Source organism: Phyllobates terribilis, unplaced genomic scaffold, assembly GCF_046119375.1.
Source record: "Phyllobates terribilis strain yellow unplaced genomic scaffold, ASM4611937v1 Scaffold_5__5_contigs__length_657084704, whole genome shotgun sequence".
Classification (NCBI taxonomy): Eukaryota; Metazoa; Chordata; class Amphibia; order Anura; family Dendrobatidae; genus Phyllobates; species Phyllobates terribilis.
In genome coordinates this window covers 49899075-49919561 of record NW_027362765.1, presented here as the reverse complement: position 1 = coordinate 49919561, position 20487 = coordinate 49899075, and the positions used below count along the sequence as shown (strand labels likewise).

Genomic DNA, 20487 nt, shown 5'->3' with positions numbered 1-20487 from the left:
GAGAACAGGGAAGACAGGAATCAGTAGTTCAGACTGACACTCCGCAGTACCCTATGAACAAGACCCAGCATTTACCACTATATGGTGGGGAAATATCATCATCCTCATCCTGTCCACGTAAGCCCCTATTGTACCATAAGATGTGTCAAATACAGAAGGCACACTCCACCTCATGGATAGACTTAGAAAGGATCACTCAAATTAAAGCAAGAAATTCCATTTGGCCGAAAATGCAACTAGCCTTTGAACCCGACAAACTGCATGTAGAGTGGCTTGAATCGCTTGTATCCGGAGAAGATTTCCTCCATAAGCTTTACGTCTGGGCTAAAGATCGCCTAACAGAACAAGCCTCCACCTTTCAGGATGTCATGCAGGAAAAAGGAGAAGCTGTGGAAAGGGTCTTACACTGTTTAAATCAGATGTTTCAGGATCTTAGATTTGAAATACAAGTTAGCCCCCGAAAGAAAGAAAGAAGCTTGGACACCAGCGTCAGCCACTCCTGGGACAACCACCGGGCTCCAGAACATAATAGGATATTGACAAGCTGAATCCTCACGCACCAGAAGCACATATACTCTTACACTCCATAAGACAACCAAGTATATTAACCATCATCATCCAGATAGAAGTTGAAGATAAATCCCTCAATTTCCTGGTGGATACTGGTGCAGGCAACTAGATTGCCTCACAGATGAAGTAATATCTTGTGTGGAGGTGGATGGAGCTACATGCTATACACCAATGACCAAATCCCCTACACATAGGCCTACAACTTACACAGAGTATGCTGTCCCAATTAACTCTCTTTACAAATCTGCCCAGTAAACCTACTAGAAGCAGATCTACTAGCAAAACTTCAGGCCAATGTTCAATTTTTTAATGAAGATGGAACTGTGACTGACTACTATCAAAGGAACATTCATCTGAAGTGTGTAGCCTCTTCACTCTACCGAACATCCCTGTTGATCCAGTGAATGCTACACTGCTGGCACAAGTCCCAAACATCCTATGGGCACAAGGCCCAGAAGACATTGAATAACTCCATGTCCAACCTGCTGAAACTGAAGCCAGAAGCTTTGTTGCCAAGGAAAACCACAGTATCCACTTCCCATTCCACAATCTACTGCTATTGCTCAACAACTCCAGATCTACCTCAGGAATGGAGCCATTGTCCTTACTAAATCACCAGACAACACTTCACTGTTCCCAGTCAAGAAGAAGACACCAAAAGGTCAGCTTACCATGCAGTCAATAAAACAACAGTACTGGCACCCCAGATGATACTGGACATTCCAATTGTGCCAAACCCACATAATCATCTATTCCATCTACTTCCTCAAGGTCAACAGTGATTGACTTGGCTAATGCTTTCTTCAGTGAAGCTTCTACACCCTGACAGTCAATACCTGTTTGCCTTCACCCATGAGGGACAGCAATTCACATGAACTGTGACGCCTCAAGGCGTCCAGAACAGCCCTTCTATGTTCAGTCAAGCAATGACTACTGTCTTGGAGCCCTGGAAGATGACACACCCTAACGTCATGCTCCTCTAGTATGCTGATAACTTTCTCCTATGCTCAGATTCTAAGAAAGAAGCCCAGGAAGAGTCAAGCTGCATTTCTTCCAAGATAAAGTTGTGTTCCTAGGACATTGCATCTCACACCAAACAAAGCATCTCACTGAACATAGGAAGACGCCTTGAAGAACATGTCCTTGCCATCTGGATCCTAGATGCCTCTGTACACATGCAGCCTCTGTATGACTGTCTCAAGAATGTTGCTTTCAGTCTGACCAAAGAAGCCGTTGATGGAGTCTACGCACTGAAGAATACAATCATGTCATTCCCAGCTCTTGGACTGCCTGACTACCAGAAACTATTCTGCCTGTTTGTCATGAAGAAAGGAGGACATGCCACTGGAGTCCTGAGACAAATTCATGAAGGAAGACAACATCTACTTGAATACTACTCTGCCAGACTAAACTCAGTTGCCCGTGGAGCAAGAGAGCTGTGTTTGCAACTCACCTGTTGTTGGACAAGACTTCTGACATCATTCTGGGCCACAATCTGATGAAAATGGCACCTCATAACATCACTGCCTTTCTGGCCCAGACACAGCCAAAGCACCTATCTGCTGCAAGTCATCTACGCCTAGAGTATTAACTTCTGCTCTCAGACAATGTCACCATCTCCAGATGCGATGTCCTTAACCCAGCTACCCTCCTGCTTCTGCCAAGGGGGGAGGAGGATCACATCTCTAACACACTAATGGAAGATGTAGTTGCCTCTGAAATGGCTCAGCATAATTGTCTCGCCCTCATGAGACAAGAAACCTCCGGATTTGACACCATCGCTGATATAACGCTCTTTGTGGATGGATCAAGATATGCAGACCAAGAAGACCCTTTTCAGACGGGTGTGACAGTGGTCACAGCACATCCACTGCCTGCAACCCTGTGTGCACAGGAGGTAGAACAACTTGCCTCTACAGAAGCCTGCAAGATGGCTACCCAGAGAACTGCGAACATCTACACTGATAAGCCGCTATGCTTGAGGTGTGTCACACAACTATGGACCGATTTGGAGGGCAAGAGATTTCATTACGGCTAACGGAACCTCAGTAAAGACACCATAAAGCCATACAAGAACTGATGGAGTCCCGGTTGATGCCAGAAAGAGGTGTGGTGATAAAGGTTAAGGCACACACTGGAGGAACCTCAAAGGAAGCAGTGGGAAACAGTTTGGCAGACAAAAGCAGCAAAAGGAGCAGCCATACTACCACTTGGCACAGAAACATCTCATCTATGCTCTTTGACTGACCCTGAAACAGAGAAAAACGAAACTGATGAACAATCCTGAAGAAGAAATATGCATTTGGACCTACAGAAACAAGTATCTAAAGAAGAAAAAGACAAATGGATCCAGGATGAAGCTGGATAGGATGAAAAATATTAATACAGACTGTTACAAAATAGGAAACTGCCTTCCAAAGGGTCCTGTACTCAGTGATAGCCAGGTGGGCTCTTGGCACCACCCACCAATCAAAAAGGAATATATGCAACCTTGAGAGATAGAACTACGTACCAGGTTCTTTTCAACAACAGCTGCAAACCGAGAAAGAAGGAGAAGACCCCTCAAAACTTCTCAGGATGGCCAGGCCAGAAGCCTTTCCCATGAAAATCAATCAGCCTGGACCACAGCTAAAGAACTGCTTTTTGAAATTCAGATATGAACTTCCAGAGACTATAAAACATGATCACGGATCTGCACTCACAGCCAATCCAACAAAAGGAAAATGTAAAGCCTTAGTTACCCTACATACTTAATGCCACACAAGAAACAAGGAAGCCATAGTATAAGAGTCTTCCCCTTGGGTCATTTAGTCTCAAACACACACTAGCAGGCCCAACTAAAATTAGCCCCTATAAGATCCTACTTATAAATACTCCCAGGTTGGGATTATATTTACCCACCATAGTTGTCCATAGGCAGACTAAGTTTGTTGTTGAGTTAACTAAAACATGTGACTAAAATATGTTCTCGAGTTTTCTCCTCCCAGAATCCCAAGATCTAGAAGGGACCCGTGAGATCCAACTCAATGACTGGTTCCTCATCCAAAAGTTCAAGTGATGGATCCTCGAGCCTAAAGATGACAGCCCGTTCCATTTCATGTTTACTACCACAGCAATCAATGGATGTACACTTCCCATTACCAGACGACATAAACTGTGGACAACACCACGATGATGATGCCTACAGATTTTGGAGATCCAAATGATTAACTCTACCCGGAACCCCTGAAAAGACTGTGTTCCCAACTTTCCCTAAATCAGAAGGACACTTACCCAGCCTGCCAAATATGGACTGTTTAGTAAGGGATAGGATCTGACCTCATGCACACCTGAGTCCGTTAGGAGAGGGTCCATCCACAAGGGATGGGTCGTCTTGTATATACGGTGAAGATTAGCTTAGTTGGTTTCATTGCCCAAATTTGGTCCAATTTGATAGGTGCACTAGGTCTGATCGATAGAATTCTTCAGAAATTAGGCCACGACAGGATTATATTTTGGATGTCTCCAAAAGAGGGGACTGATAAGGATATAGAAATATGCATATTCACTGAAGTCATATGGAAATATAACGTCATACTTATACATGTATTAGGAATTGCAGACATCCAAAATCTAAGATATTCCACGTAGATCTAGTTACCTCATTCTGGTCAAAGTTTACAGGCTACCTGACAATTACCAAATGGAAAAACCCTAATGACTCTGCAAATGGACTTTTACTACTTTTAGGATAATTAAGGGTAATTATGATAACTAATCATACTGATTGAACTATGAACCCCACCTGCCAGACAAGAGGTCAGCTTGACCTAATTAATTGATTACACCATTAAGGTACTATAGGTAATGATATATGGCGACAAATGTCTGTACCAAGTAGGAGATAAAGCAGATAATGTGTAAAGTGGAAATTCCTTGAATTCCCTGAGATTCTCTATAAAAAGCTGTGCATTTGGCCAATAAAACAGAACTCATTGAGACATGACCTAGTGTACATGTCTTGTGATTTCTCCTGCCGTACAGATCATATATTCAATTTGGCGGCAGATAATTAAGACGAGAACACACATTTTGTGTGCCCTAACACCAGAAAGATCTGAGTTAAGCCGCAGAGGGGATAAATTGAGCAGCTGTCAACCATGTGCATTCCCAGCTTCATAATAACACTAGACTGTGATTGTTAGTGACCAATTTTCCTACTACAATTGGATATTAAAATTTTTGCCAAAATATTACCCAGGCGTGTATATTCAGTAACTTGTTCATTAATACACTCTGACCAAACAGGTTTCATGTTTGGTTGCTCAACAACCCTTAATAAACATGTAATTTTACAAACCCTAAAGTGACTTACTATCATATCAGGTTCATGGCAATAATATCCCAAAATGACTCAAAAACATTCGACTCAATTGAGTGGCATTTCTTGTGCTGTACACTTTCTGATTTGGGTTCGGAAACACCTTTACTTCATAGGTACACGGCACTGAAACCTCAGAACACTTTCAGCTATAAGGTGGCACCAGGCATAGCTGCCCTTTATCACCAATTTTATTTGCATTAGTGAGAAGAACCCCTGGCAATACATCTATGGCAGGACCCTGCAGTACTTGGTTTTGATGTAGAGAAAGTCAGTTTGTGAGTGAGAAAGTCAGTTTATATGCAGATGATACCTTACAGACCCTGATTTGTCACTCGAACACATTATGGACTGTCTACATCACTTTAGCTCTCTGCCTGGACTCCAATTTAATTGGTCCATGTCCAGTTTGTTACCCATAGATATAATAGCTTCTTTAGATCGGTGGCACAGGTACCATTATTGAGGGAATCAACCATCATGTACTTGGGTGGTCATGTTTTCCTCATCTGTGACAGAATACACAAAGCTAAATGTATCGCCATTTTTGCCTCACCTATAGTCTAAAATTAAAGGATGGCGTAAGCTCCCATTATCGACGTAAGCTAGAGAAAATTTTATAAAATACCCGTTTACCCAAAATATTTTGTTTGCTGCAGCAATCGCCTATATATATTCCCACACATATAACGCAAACATTGGATAGCCTCATTTGTGGGAATACTAGAGTATCCACTAGACATCGTGTGGTGTTGTTGGAGGCTGGGGGGCATGGCATCACTGGACATTAGGTTATGCTATTTGTTCAGTCAATTAGATCATCACACTAGGTGGCAGACATTAGAAGCAATGAGGGTGCAGGCACTTCATACATCCCTATAACAAGGGATATTCGCATCCATCGAATCTTCTGTTCTGCGGTGTCGGAGGCAGAGTGACATCTTTGGAGGCCCCTGTGCTTAGGCAGTCATTGCTGGTATGTAAGGTGATGGATTCATGCACATACTCCCCTTTGGCACAACGAGAGAGTCCTGTAACTGCTATAGATCTTTGGGCATCTGGGATGGGAGAAACTAGGGATGTTGCCCAGATATATACAAAAGCAAGGGTAATGGACCATTTTGAAGACCAACTATGATCAGCCAAATGGCCAGATGTTTAATTGCCTACGTTTCAAACCTCCAATGAGTGCTGTGACAGGGTCACTGGCAATGTATTTGAGGGGAGATGTGTCACGAAGGTTGTTATTTTCCGTGATGTGGGCGTGATGACTACTCACCATATCTCCACCCCAAGGGTGTGGTCCGGCAGGTAAATGTCAGGCCACTGAGGTTTTATTTCTGTGTGTTTGGAGGCAAGGAAGCCTCCAGTCTGGAGCTCCAGTGGGAGCTGATGTTTGTTGGATCCCACAAGGCTGGAGCAGCAGTGGAAAGGACTTGCCACATGCTGTTTATTTTGAGTTATGCCAGAAAAGACCAATTTTGTGTTACTGTTGTGTTTTTGCTGGTTTATGATGCAATAAACCAGCCATGGACTTTAATCCAAGTGTTCCTGTGTCTACCTCAGAAGCAGACCAGTGAGTAACATTACCACAGTTGGTGTTTAGAATGCGGGCAGCGTTCCAGGAACACGTGTAGCTGCTACAGAGAACGTTATATGACCTGGGTAAAGGCCGCCAGCTATCAAGCATGCATGGACGACTTAATCAAACACCTGGTCCAGACGCTGCAGCAGCAGGAGACAAACAAGCTACTGGTACAGCAGATACAATAGCAGCAGCAAACGCAGGAGCAGCAGCAAAATATGCAGCTTTTAGCGAGCGCCATCCAGGGCAGGCCAACCGCCTCCCCCCCCCCCAGGTCCTGCTGATGACTCACGTCCGGAAGGCGGTATGACAGGCCATGCAGAAGATGACCCTGGGATGATGTGGAAGCCTTTCTAACCATTTTAGAATGGGTGGCTGATCGGAAGAGACTTCCGCCACAGCAGTGGTCGCAGGTGCTGGCGCCATATTGGATAGGCAAACCCTAAAAGGTGTATTATGACTTAGCACTGCAGGATGCCAAGGAATACGCCAAGTTCAAGACCGAAATCTTGGCACGCCTGGAAGTAACTATGTCGGTTAGAGCCCACCATTGGTCATTTGCCAGCGACAAACCCTCTCGCTCTCAGATGTTTGACTTGCTACATCTAGTCCAGAAGTGACTGCAGCCAGAGTCTTCAACTCCTGCCCATATAGTCGAGCGTGTGGTGATGGACAGATTCATACACTCCCTCCTCAGGCCAGTGCAGTCCTGGGTTGCCCAGGACAACCCTCGGATTGTGGACGACCTGGTTCGCCCAGTGGAGAGATACTAGGTTGTCGAGAAATCCCTAGGGAAACAGGACATCATCACTTCCTCGTACAAAAACACTCAGACAGGGGTGGGCTCACCACGGGAGGGGTCTAGAGTCACAAAAGGGGGGCTTTCAAATTCTACTGAGGGTCCTCTAAAGGCTGTTGTTAAGGAAGTAGTTTGTTGGCGATGTCACAATCATGGACACATAGCCGCCTGGTGTCATATGTCCCCTGAACCAATGGACTGTAACCTAGGGCAGCGTTGTTCCTATTATGCTACAGGAGAGAATGAAGAAAGTGATACCTCATCTCCTTCAAGCACAAGAGGCACAGGCAAGGGTTTATAACAGATTAGCGAGTCTGAGGCAGTTGCAGCCTGGGGACTGCGTACTGGTGCTTATCCCCACAGTCGAGAGCAAGTTCCTGGCCAAGTGGTAAAGCACATACAAGGTGGTGGAAAAACTGGGCGAGGTTAATTACAAGGTCCGTCAGCCAGGATGAAGGAAGCCTCACCAAATATACCATGTAAACTTGCTCAAGTCTTGGCAAGATCGGGAATCGCTGGAAGCTCCATGTATGAGAGCCCATCTCAAAGCCAAAGTGGAGGATGTCACGATTGCAGAGACTATCGCTGGCCCAGAAGCAACAATTTCGAGAACTGTTGCAGCCGAATGACCTGCGTATGACCCGGAGTTGCCGGGTCATACGCAGGTGGTGGAGCATGACGTTCTTACAGAGCCGCATATAAGGGTGAACCTTAAGCTATATAGAATTCCCAAAGCACGCCATGAGGTTATCTCAAAGGTGGTGAAGAGAAGACATCGGCGTGATAGAGGAGTCAAACAGCGGATGGTCGAGTCCCATCGTCCTCGTGCCAAAGCCCGATGTTGAGTGTCCGTTTTGTAACGACTACCACAGGCCCGCGTCAATGAACTCATTGAGAGACTTGGACCTGTGAGGTACGTTACCACCCTCAACCTGACAAAGGGCAGATCCCCATGTCCCAGAGTGCCAAGGAGAAGACAGCTTTCTCGACACCTGATGGGTGTTTTCAATATACCAGAATGCCTTTTGGCCTGCAGGGTGCCCCAGCCACCTTCCAGAGGGCCATGGATCGAATCCTAGCTCCGCATAAGAAATATACCGCAGCCTACTTCGATGACGTTGTGATTTTCAGTCCAGACTGGCGTAGTCATCTACCAAAGGTACAAGAGATTCTGGATGCTCTGAGAAAGGAAGGGTTTACCATAAATTCAAAAAAATGGCCTCTTCTTTCCACATGGCACAAGTACTTAGGCTACCTCGTAGGGAGAGGCGAAATCAAGCCACAAGTAAAAAAAGGTTAAGGTAATCCAGAAGTGGCCCCAACCGCTTTCCAAAAAGCAGGTGAGGGCATTTCTTGGAGTTGTGGGATATTACCGGCGGTTTATCCCAAATTTCGCCATGATTGTTGCACCACTGATGGAGCTCCTTAAAGGTAGCAAGTCGACGATGGCCAAATGGACTGCAGAGACGGCATTCCAAGAGCTGAAGCTGGCCCTATGTAAATAGCGAGTACTGGTCGCACTGGACTTCAGTAAAGAGTTTGTGGTCCAGACAGACGCTTTAAAAGTCGGGTTGGGAGCCGTGGTGTCTCAAAAGATAAATAGTGAAGAACATCCCATCCTGTATCTGAGAAAAACAATGCCATTGTCGAAAAAGAGTGCTTAGCCATCAAATGGGTCATAGATACGCTGAAGTATGACCTACTAGGCCATAGGTTTAGACTACTGTTGGACCATGCACCTCTGAGATGGTTAAGAGAAAAGAAGGGTAAGAATGGCTGGGTAACTAGGTGGTTCTTAGACCTCCAGGACTTTCGTTTCCACGCAGAATATAGACCGGGATGTTACATGGTAATGCTGAAGACCTCTCCAGAATTCCCTGTTTAGTGTCTGAAGGTGCCAAAACCCCCGGAATTGGACAGAGGGGGGCCATATATGTGACAGGGTCACTTGCAATGTATTTGGGGGAAAATATGTGTCAAGAATGTTGCTATCTGCCGTGATGTGAAACACAGAAGTTTCTCTCCAGCATGTTATGTGCTGAGGAGTTAATCAGCCATGACAGGGTTGGGTTTTTTGTGAGTAGGTGTAAATGATGGGTGGGAAGGTTACTCACTATATCTCCACCCCAAGGGTGTGGTCCAGCAGGTAAATGTCCGGCCACTACGTTTTTTTCTGTGTGTGTTTGAAGGCAAGCAAGTCTCCAGTCTGGAGCTCCAGTGGGAGCAGAAGTTTGTTGTTTCCCACAAGGCTAGAGCCACAGTAATGTGCTGATTATTTTGAGTTATGCCACAAAAGGCCATTTTTGTGTTACTGTTGTGTTTTCACGGGTTTATGAAGCAATAAACCAACCACGGACTTTGACACAAGTGTTCCTGTGCCTACCTCAGTAGCAGACAAGTGAGTAGCATTGCCACAGTGCATAGATGGGTGCAAGACCGTGGAACTTGTCTTCCTTTACAGTGTCGGAGCTGGTGCTTGACCCTCCCAACTGATGTCTAACTTTCAATCAATACTCCAAAATAAATCTAGGGAATCCTCCCTTATGTTTATATGAGGAGTGTAAGGCAGATTTGAGACCATTAATAGAAGAAGAGTTGGAGGGGACAAAATGGATAGCAGCTTAATCCCCAAACACAACTGAATGGATTTTGCTCATTAATGGTCTGTTACCCCTAAGAAATGGCTGTACCATCACATTCATCACTCTGGAACTATTCCCTAAAATTTGTGACAAATGGTAACTGGTTCCCTATTCTCTCAGAGGGTCTGGTTAGGATATGTGATAGATGGGGGCAGATGCACATATAGGGTGATACTATACACAAACAAAATAGAGAAGGGAATGTTCTCGCTGAGATGGGTTGTGACAAGCACAATACCTTTGAAAGCCTGTAAATCCCACTGCTGCTGCTCCATGTGCTGGAGGATTATCCTCAGCAGATACATGAAATTATAGAAAGTGTGCCTGGTTAATAAGCTTCACTGCTGAATGAAAATAAACCTTCAATTGTGGACATAGTAACATAGATACACATAGTGTTATTGGTTGTTGCATTTCAGAGCTGCATTGCCTCTATTTTTTTCCAAGACAAAAAAACAATTTGTTGTGGTTTTTTACCTTGAAAAGGGAGTTATTGCAGCTCTGAAACAAGTCAAACAATAAGACTGCATATGTCTACACTACAGTTTCCACATTTAAAGGTTTATCTATATACAGCAGTGAAGCTATTTAACAGGGCACACTTCATACAATTTCATAGAGACCGGTTTATCACCCCGATATTTGATTCTCCAGGAGAGGAAATATTATGCACTTTCTCCAGTCCACTAGACTTTCTACTTCTCCACGGCGGGATTTGCAAGTAGCTTAGCATGCTCCCATGTGGTGTATTTCATAGGCCTACAAAAGGCCTCCCAAGACACACATCAGTATCTTGGTATTATTTTAAGACTTTCTAACAACCCTGCAGCCTGTCTGTGGTCTCCAGGATTACACCCATTTTGGTCTCCAATAACTCTGCTGTCAGTGGTCTTCAGGACTTCACCTGTCTGGCTATGGCTTCCAGTAACCCTGCTGCCTGTCTGTTGTCTCCAGGACTTCACCCGTTTGTCTGTGGTTTACAGTAACCCTTTCTAGGTGTCTGTCTGGGTCCTTTAGTGTAAAGTATGTGCTATGAAGATGAATAAATTATATTAATTTAAGAGGACGTTATATATAGGTAACAAATATATTGACCTTGGTCTTGTTGTCTGATATGTCAACCTCATTTCTGCACATGGACATTAAATATTGGTTTTCAACTACAGGAATTGCTTTATAAGACTAGCAATACCAGATGTACACATTATTGCATTCTGATTGTTATTCTTGTTCTGCACATCCTAAACAGTGGTGATTGAACACTAAAATGCTTGGTACTCAAATTGAGCAGGTCGGACGCTCGGACGGGCTTGACTCAAGTTACGAGTATAATAGAAGATAATGGGAAACTCGAGCATTTTTCTGGAAGACCCTAATAGGAGGGCTGGGGGGCAGGAATATTGCTGAAATGGATGGAAACAGAGCTCAAATATTTTGGGAACAGCATGGGGAAGACGCTTCGATGCATCTCTAACTCCCAGGTCACTGTTGGGAACAATGCTGTCAGAGTCTTACTCCACTTTTACGGAATGTCAATAAAACATGCAAAACCGAAGCTAAAATGGATTTTACAGGAAAAATGTTAGAAAACATTATTTCCTGTCTAATTATTTGTATATAAGGCAAAATGAAAAAGATTAAAAAAAAACAACCTCCTCCACCCCATAATAGCCAGGCCATCTCTCACCGTATTTTGCCGTCGCCTATGACTACAGTAGATGACATAGTACAGGAGGAAATAAAAGTACACCCACTGGTAGTCACCGGTATATGTAATTTTAACATTTTACTACCTTATCTGTGCATGTTGTTTGGGTAACATGGTGAAGCACATCCTGTTTAGTTTATGATGGACTCCGAAACTCACAAAGCCTATGCGGACAATGCAAGAACTGCTAAATATTAGAAGGAAGAGGGACTTCAACAGACCCAGTATTTGACATAAAAGAGGGACTCAGGCTGCGTGCACACGATGCGTTTTTCATGCGTTTATGCTGCGGAATTTCCACAGCGGAAACGCATCAAAAACGCATGGTAATCCGCACCCCATGGTCCCCAATGGCATTCCGCAATGTCAATGCACATGCTGCGGATTTTTCCGCAGCGTTTCTGCAGCGCTCATAAATCCGCAGCATGTTCATTAATTTTGCGGAAGCGCCGCCATTGACTTGCATTGAGACGCATAGAATCCGTGTCTGTACATTTGTACAAGCGGATTCTATGCGTCTCTATGTGCGGATGGTACCCAGGTCTGGAGGAGAGAAGACTCTCATCCAGACCTGGGTACTATTGTACCTGTAAAAAAAAGAATAAAATAATAAATAAAGTTTATATTCACCTGTCCGGCAGCCCGCGCAGTGCTTCTCCTTCCAGGACCTGAGATGACGTCGCGGCAACCCGGAAGTAGCGCGACAACACACGCGACAGCTCACGCGGCGGGGGATCGGTAAGTATAGCTTTATTTTTTTATTTTTACGGTCACACTGTATAAATCCATGCCATTTGCATGGATTTATACAGTGTGACCTAGTTGTCAAGCACTTTCCAAGTGATGCTATCACCTGGAAAGTGCTTGTCAATCCGCATGCGGAAACACATCCGTTAACTCATGTGGATACGCATGTGAATCCGCATGTATTCCGCATGTATTCTGCAGGAAAAACGCATGCACAATCTGCATGCGTTTTTTCTGCCAGGGAGATGCAGAAATGCTGCAGAAATGTTCTGCTTCATTTCTGCATCGTGGGCACATAGCCTCATACACATTCTGTTAAAATTGTTAGGTAGTGGGACTCCTAGACTCATGAAGCCTATGCACTAAGTGCAAGGCCTGCCAAAAATTAGAAGGAGGGACTGCAATACAACCTGGAAGACACATAGAGGGGGGCCTCAGAAAACATTTTTCCCATGTTTAAGCCTTTCACCCTGAAGCCTGTTTTCACCTTCCTGACCAGGCCAATTTTTTTTTTTTTAATTCTGACCACTGTCACTTTATGAGGTAATAACTGGAATGCTTCAACGGATCCCGGTGATTCGGAGAATGTTTTTTTCGTGACATATTAATAGTGGTAAAATTTATTTTATATGATGTACGTTTATTTGTGAAAAAAAATCTGAAATTTGGCGAAATTTGTGAACATTTTGCAATTTTCAAACTTTTAATTTTAATGCCCATAAATCAGAGAGTCATATCACACAAAATAATTAATTAAAAAGATTTCCCACATGTCTACTTTACATGAGCACAATTTGGTAAACATCATTTTTTTGTTAGGAAGATATAAGGGTTAAAAGTTGACCAGCGATTTCTCTTTTTTACTGCAAAATTTACAAAACCATTTATTTTAGGGACCACATCACATTTGCAGTGACTTTGAGTGCTCTATAAGATGGAAAATACCCAAAAGTACCACCATTCTAAATACTGCAACCCTCAAGGTGTTCAAAGCCACATGCATTCAGGTGCTTTACAGCAGAGGTCCCCAACCTTTTTTGCACCAGGGACCGGCTTTAAGCAAGACCAGTTTTCCACGGCCCGGTGGGGGTGGGGGCGGGGCTTTGGTCATATGGGGGTAGGGTTATGGAGGGGTGGAGCTGTATGGGGAGGATGCTGGCGGGACCTCGGTGTACAGCGCTGCTAAGTAGCAGCATTGTACATTGAGCGTCAGTGTATACAGCGCTGCTGCTTAGCAGCGCTACACACTGAACACCGGTACCGGGAGCCGCGTCACTGAAGCCAGTCTGCTGCCCCAGCACGCCCCACATAACATGTTCTGCCGGGGGCGTGTCAGTGAGGAGAGCCTGCCGCCCCACCCCGTCAGGAACACACCATGCTGTGCAGGAGACCCGCCCGACGCCCCACCCCGTCCTGCATAATGTTCTCTGCCGGGAGCTGCGAGCTGTCACGGCTATGGCAGAAAACATTATAAATCCACACAGAGCGAGCTCTGACCAGGCGCAGGGCCGCGGAGCTAGCTGTCAGCGGCACCGCGGACCGGCTGAAAAACCCCAACGGCCCGGTCCTGGTCCGCGGACCGGCGGTTGGGGACCTCTGCTTTACAGGAATTAATTAGGAATGTGGAAGGAAAAAAAATAAACATTTAACTTTTTTTCACAAAAATTTTACTTTAGACCCATTTTTTTTACTTTCAAAAGGGTAACAGGAAAAATGAACCCCAAAATTTGTTGTGCAATTTCTCCTGAGCACACAGATACCCAATTTGTGGGGGAAAACCGCTGTTTGGGTGCACGGCAGGGCTTGTAAGAGAACGAGCGGCATTTGACTTTTTGAATGTAAAATTTGCTGGCAAAATTAGAGGAAGCCATGTCATGTTTGGAGAGCCACTTATGTACTTAAACAGTGGAAACCCCCCACCACAAGTGATACCATTTTGGAAACTAGAACCCTCAGGGAACTAGATTGTTGATGAGCACCTTTAACACCCAGGTGCTTCACCAAAGTTTAGATTGTTGAGCCGTTAAAATAAAGAAATCACATTTTTCCACCCAAAAATTTTTTAGCCCCAAATTTTACATTTTCACTAGGATAAGAGGAAAAATTTCACCATACAATTTGTTGTGCAATTTCTCCTGAGTACGCAGATACCCAATATGTGAAGGAAAAATACTGTTTGGAAGTGAAGGAGCGCCATTTGACTTTTTGAATGCAAAATTTTCTGGAATAATTAGCGGACGCAATATAGCATTTGGAGAGCCCTTGATGTGCCTAAACAGTGGAAACCCCCCACAAGTGACACCATTTTGGAAACTAGACCCCTCAGTGAACTTATCTCAATGTGTGTTGAGCACCTTGAAAACCCAGGTGCTTTACAGAAGTTTAAAATGTTGAGCCATGAAAATAAAAAAAATCAAAAAAAAAAATCTAATTTTTCCCGCAAGAATATTTTTTAGAACTAAATTTTGCATTTTCACAAGGGTAACAGGAGAAAATGGACCCCAAAATTTGTTGTGAAATTTTTCCTGAGTACGTCGATACCCCATATGTGGTCGAAAACTACTTTTGAGGCATAATGCAAAGCTCAGAAGGGAAGAAGTGCCATATTGGAGTTCAGATTTTGCTGGACGGGTTTGAGGGTGCCATGTCACATTGGTAGAGCCCCTGAGGTGCCAGATCAGCAGGACCAACATTTTGCAAACTATACCTCTCAGTGAATTCACCTATGGGATCTTATTGACACCACAGGTGTGCCAGCATTTTATACCATTGTGCAGTGAAGAAATAATAATAGAATTTTTACCACCAAAATTTTGCTTTAGCCTCAGATTTTACATTTTCACACTGGGAAATGGGTAAAAATGTAACCAAAATTTGTCACACAAATTTCTCCTGAATGTAGAAATACCCCATATGTGGCTGTGCATTACTGCTTAGCCATACGGCGAGACTCGGGAGGGATGGAGTGCTTTTTGCCTCCTGGAGCGTAGATTTTCCTAGAATAGTTTGTCGACTCCATATACAGAGACCCTACATGCTAGAAGAGCAGAATCCCCCTCAAGTGACCCCATTTTGGAACTTATGCCCCTTTGTTAATTTATCTACAGGTGTAGTGACGATTTTAACTCCATGGATGTTTTCCAGAAACAAGCAGCAGCGGATGTTGCTAAGTGAAGATTGAAAACTGCTGTAAAGATTGCAAACAACCAGTACCTTGTAGTGACCAGTACGTTATGCCCAGCTCGCATTTCTGGAGACACGCACCTGTAAATTAGGCAGGCTCTCATCGCTACAGGAATGCCAAACATGTAGACGTTAACTGTGGTTTAGGCACACTGTGGAGCTCAGAAGGGAGGGGGGAATTTGGATTTGGGAGCACAGAATTCGCTGGATTTCTGTTGGAGGGCAATGAGCCATTTAGTTTTTCCAGAGCCTTTGTGCTACCAGTAACATAAAAGCCCCCTAAATTCCCGTTAACAGATGACGGACCTGAGTGGTGACTTGTGAATGGTGTTGAAGCTTTTATTAGGAACGTTTTACAAAACATTTGGGATCACATTTATGATGCGCTCTACGATCAGCACTCATATCGGAGTTTCCATCTAAATCTCTGAGTGACGTGATTCAAATGCAACCCCCAAGGGAACCATTCACTATAATGAGGCAGCAGAGTTACTCTGGACTCCATCTGGCCTCTGTTCAGCATCGTCCTTCTTTTCAGAAGTGCACAAAACTGTAGCTGACGGCAGTATTATGCCTAATAAAAAGACGGACACCGCCAGATCATAGGTTAGATAGCATCTACAGTGCCTCCTTCTGCCTCATTATATGGAATTTTCCGCCAGGGTTTCCATCTAAATCAGGTATTTTAGAGATTTACTCGGAAACCCCAGTGTAAGAGCTCAGCGTAGAGCGCAGGATAAATGTGAGCCAAGTCTTACTGCAATTTTTGGGAATGAACAAATCAACGGAAGGTGAAGACTTAGTTTTATTTATTTTGTACGCCGTTCCTCATGCGGTATAAGTGATTAGACGACTTTATTCTTCGGGTCGCTGCGATTACAGCGTATATATATGGCGCATGTCAGGAAGAAGTTAAAGAGTGTCAACCACTCCATCCTACTACACATCCTCTCTTTCCTTGGCATCAAAGACCTTGCCCTCTCCTGAATCTCCTCCAACCTCACTAAGCACACATATAGTGCGTATACAATCTATTCAACCTGCCCTCTCTATGTCTGTGTCCCTCAAGGTTCTGTCCTGGGACCCCTTCTTTTCTCCATCTATACCTTTGGCCTGGGACAATTCACAAAGTCTCATGGCTTGCAGTATCATCTATATGCTGATGACACTCAAACCTACCTCTCCTACCTCTCTAGCCCAGATATGAACTCTCCCCTGTTTAGAATCCCAGAGTGTCTATCAGACATAACCTTCCTTCTTCTCGTCATGCTTCCTAACACTTAATATAGACAAAACTGATCTCATCATCTCTCCTTCATCTGCATGACCTTCCCATTCTTGATCTATCACAATAAACAACATCACACTTTCCCATTTCCTGGAAGTTCCCTGCCTCGGAGTAACCCTTGACCTTGCCCTGTCTTTCAAACTGCAACTCCAAGCTTTTACCACCTGCAGACGCCTCCAACTCAAAAATATTTCCAGAATCCGTCATTTTCTTAACCCTGAATCACTAAAATGTTAATGCATGCCCTCATCATCTCCCGCCTCGACTACTGAAATATTCTCCTCTGTGGCCTCCCAGCTAACACTCTCGCACCTGTCCATTTCGTTCTTAACTCTGCTGCCTGATTAACTCAGCTGTCTAATCATTATTTTTATGATTCTCCCCACTACAAATCCCTTCATTGGCTTCCAATTCCCCATTGAATCCAGTTAAAACTACTAACATTGACCTACAAGGCCGTCCATTATCTGTCTCCTCTAAATATCTCCAAACTATTTTCTTGATATGTTCCCACACATAATCTCCAGTCTTTCCATGACCTCCTTCTCTCCTCCACACTTGTACGTTCCTCACCGAATCGCTTCCAAGACTTCTCCTGAGAATCTCCCATCCTCTGGAACTCTGTGCTCCAACACATCTGATTATCCACCACATTCAGAACTTTCAGATGGAAATTGAAAACCCATCTCTTCAAGAAAGCTTAGAGCCTGCAAGGACCCCACTGTCACCCCACCACCACCGGAGCTGCCGCAACCCCTCCCAACCTATTGTCTCCTTTCCCATCACTCTGTAGACTGTAAGCCCGCAAGGGTAGGGCCCTCTCCCCCTTTGTTCCAGTCTGTCATTGTTAGTTTGTTCATTGTAATTTATATTTGTATTTTGTATGCAAACCCTTCTTCACATGTACAGCACCATGGAATCAAAGGTGCTCTAAAAATAAATAATAATATTTTCCCAGAGTCTATACATTGTTTATATCAGTAGAAAGGCAGAAAATTTGCACATACTTTATCTTTTTTCTTATTTTTAAGGTTGCTCCTGTTCACTCAACTGATGAAATGGATTTAGCAGAACTCTCCTAGATTAAATCCCTCCCCAATTCAGAATTAGATAGCTGGGTTTCAGCCATCCTATTGAGACAAAATGTCTTGTATGTGGAAGTAGAATATATGACTTCTCTAAATTTAGTGGTTACTACTCACCTGGGTCATCATCTGTAGGAATCTCATCTTTACACCGCACCTCACTTCTACCATTTGTCTCTGTAGCATTAATATTGTTCAGATCTTTACCCTGAAATGATGTCACAGACAGAAGGAGAAGTCACATCTATGATCAGCTCTAATCCTGACATCTCCACCGTTCTCATTACACAACTATAAAACTAATAGATAAAGCAAGACTGAGCACAAGACCTTCACAGCTGTCTACACATCATAGGGGAAATTTAATGACACCTTCTATTCATCTACCTGATGATCCTGAGGAAAATTGCGATCTTCCTCTTTACAGTCTTGTGGAGGAAGCAGATGGGGACATCTCTCTGGTGTTATCCTCTTACTGGACAGAACTATAGGAGACACATACAGGGACTGAATTCATTCTTTAAATATAGATAATTATAGGCCATGTGTATTTAGTCCTGTCTATTACCTGGTGATGTGAGGGGCTGGGGAACCTCCATCATGACATCCTTGAACAGATCTTTGTGTCCTTCTAAATACTCCCACTCCTCCATGGAGAAATAGATGGTGACATCCTGACACCTTATAGGAACCTGACACATACAATGATACCGTCATCCCCCCGATCCCTTCATAGCGTTACTGTATAATGTCCCAGCATTCCCAGCAGTGTCACCTCTCCAGTCAGCAGCTCAATCATCTTGTAGGTGAGTTCTAGGATCTTCTGGTCATTGATGTCCTCGTGTATCAGGTGAGGTGGTGCCCACATGATTGGGCTCAGGTGTCTTCCCCATCCCTCAGACACAGGGTCCTGACAGCACTCACTAGAGGTCTTCTTTACTACTGTGTAATCCTGGTTATGGAGAGACACATTAATAAATCTCACTACAGACATTTCCAGAGTCCTCACCTCTCCAGTTCTATCCATCTGTTATTCCCATAGATAAGAATGATGTAATGTGACGTCATCAGAATCTCTCACCTCTCCAGTAAGCCGGAAGAGAATCTTTACGGTGAGGTGTAATATCCTCTCTGCCATCGTGTCCCTCTCACTTTCTATCAGGAAAATTCTCTTATATAGAAGATCTCTACTGAGAGGATCCAATATTGTAGGGACCTGAATGGGGAAAAGATGAGTCAATGTAAAATCATAATGAATTACTTGAGATAGTCAAGGGAAACATATAAGAATATTTAACGTGTAGATGTTTACTATCAATGGTTAGGAGCATTCAATGTGTGTTGTATGAAAATGGTTTCCAAGTGTTTCACAGAAATGAGCTGATAATGAGAAATTCGAATTGGCCGGTTTCAATGAATCAAACCCAAAATTTTGATTTGCTAATAGAAACGGATGGTAAACAGAGGTAACTAAAAGCATATTTAAGAACATACAGCAGTATCCACTTTTTAGGCTACCTAAATTGTATAAACAGTCAGAAATTGTAAATCTTAGGGGCAAATGCATGTATTGCTGTTGCATATAGACAGACGGTGCAGAAGGAAGAAGCCGCTGCATGTTCATTTTTTTTTTTTTTATGATTGACAAGACTTGTTTTCCTAGCAAAGTATTTCCCATGTCCTTGGCATGAAAATGGCTTCTCCCGTGGGAATTCTTTGATGTGGCACCAGTGTTGAAATCTTTGTAAACCATTTTCCACATTCTGAACATGAATCTGGCTACTCACCTGTATGAGATCTTTGTTGTATAAGAAAATATGATTTAGTGCTAAAACATTTCCCATAAATTGAACATGAAAATGACTTATTTGTTTGAATTCTTTGTTGTGCGGTATTTGAATGCTATAATGTTCCCTATATTCTGAAATAAAAGTAACTCGATCCCTGTGTAAATTCTTTAATATGCAACAAGATTTGCCTTAAAACTGAAATGTTTCTAACATTCTAAACAAGAAAATGGTTTCTCCCCTGTGTGACTTCTCTGATGTCTAACATCTAATTCCAGTTTAAAACTATTCCCACGATGTGAACATGAAAATGGCTGCTCTCCTGTATGAGTTTTGTGATGGAGAACAAAAGGACTCTTACTTGCCGAAATATTTCTCACATTCTGAACATGAATATGGCTTCTCCCCTGTGTGACTTCTCTGATGTATAACAAGTTTTGATTTCTGGTGAAAAGAATTTCCTCATTCTAAACAGGTACATGCCTTTTTCACCTTTGTGAATTTTCTTGTGTGCAATGAGTTTGTAACTAAAACATTTTATACATACTGAACATGAAAATGCCTTTTTCTCTGTGTGAACTCTCTGATGTCTTACAAGACATGATTTGTGATGAAAACATTTCTCACATTCTGGGCATGAATATGGCTTCTCCTGTGTGTGAGTTCTCTGATGTGTAACAAGTCGATTTCTGGTTAAAACACTTCCTACATTCTGAACACGACTATGGTTTCT

At 43.5% G+C, this 20487-nt stretch overlaps 1 protein-coding gene across 1 annotated transcript in view; it reads right to left on the bottom strand.

Moving 5' to 3' along the window:
• LOC141271903 (uncharacterized) overlaps nucleotides 1–20487 on the bottom strand; it is a 114936-nt gene that overhangs the window by 6973 nt on the left and 87476 nt on the right. Inside the window, exons 6-10 of the mRNA XM_073682125.1 lie at nucleotides 19049–19183; nucleotides 18743–18919; nucleotides 18536–18659; nucleotides 18355–18452; nucleotides 18085–18175 (exon numbers count right to left, since the gene is read on the bottom strand). Coding sequence (XP_073538226.1) covers nucleotides 18085–18175; nucleotides 18355–18452; nucleotides 18536–18659; nucleotides 18743–18919; nucleotides 19049–19183 — 625 coding nt within the window. The remainder of the gene's footprint in view (nucleotides 1–18084; nucleotides 18176–18354; nucleotides 18453–18535; nucleotides 18660–18742; nucleotides 18920–19048; nucleotides 19184–20487) is intronic.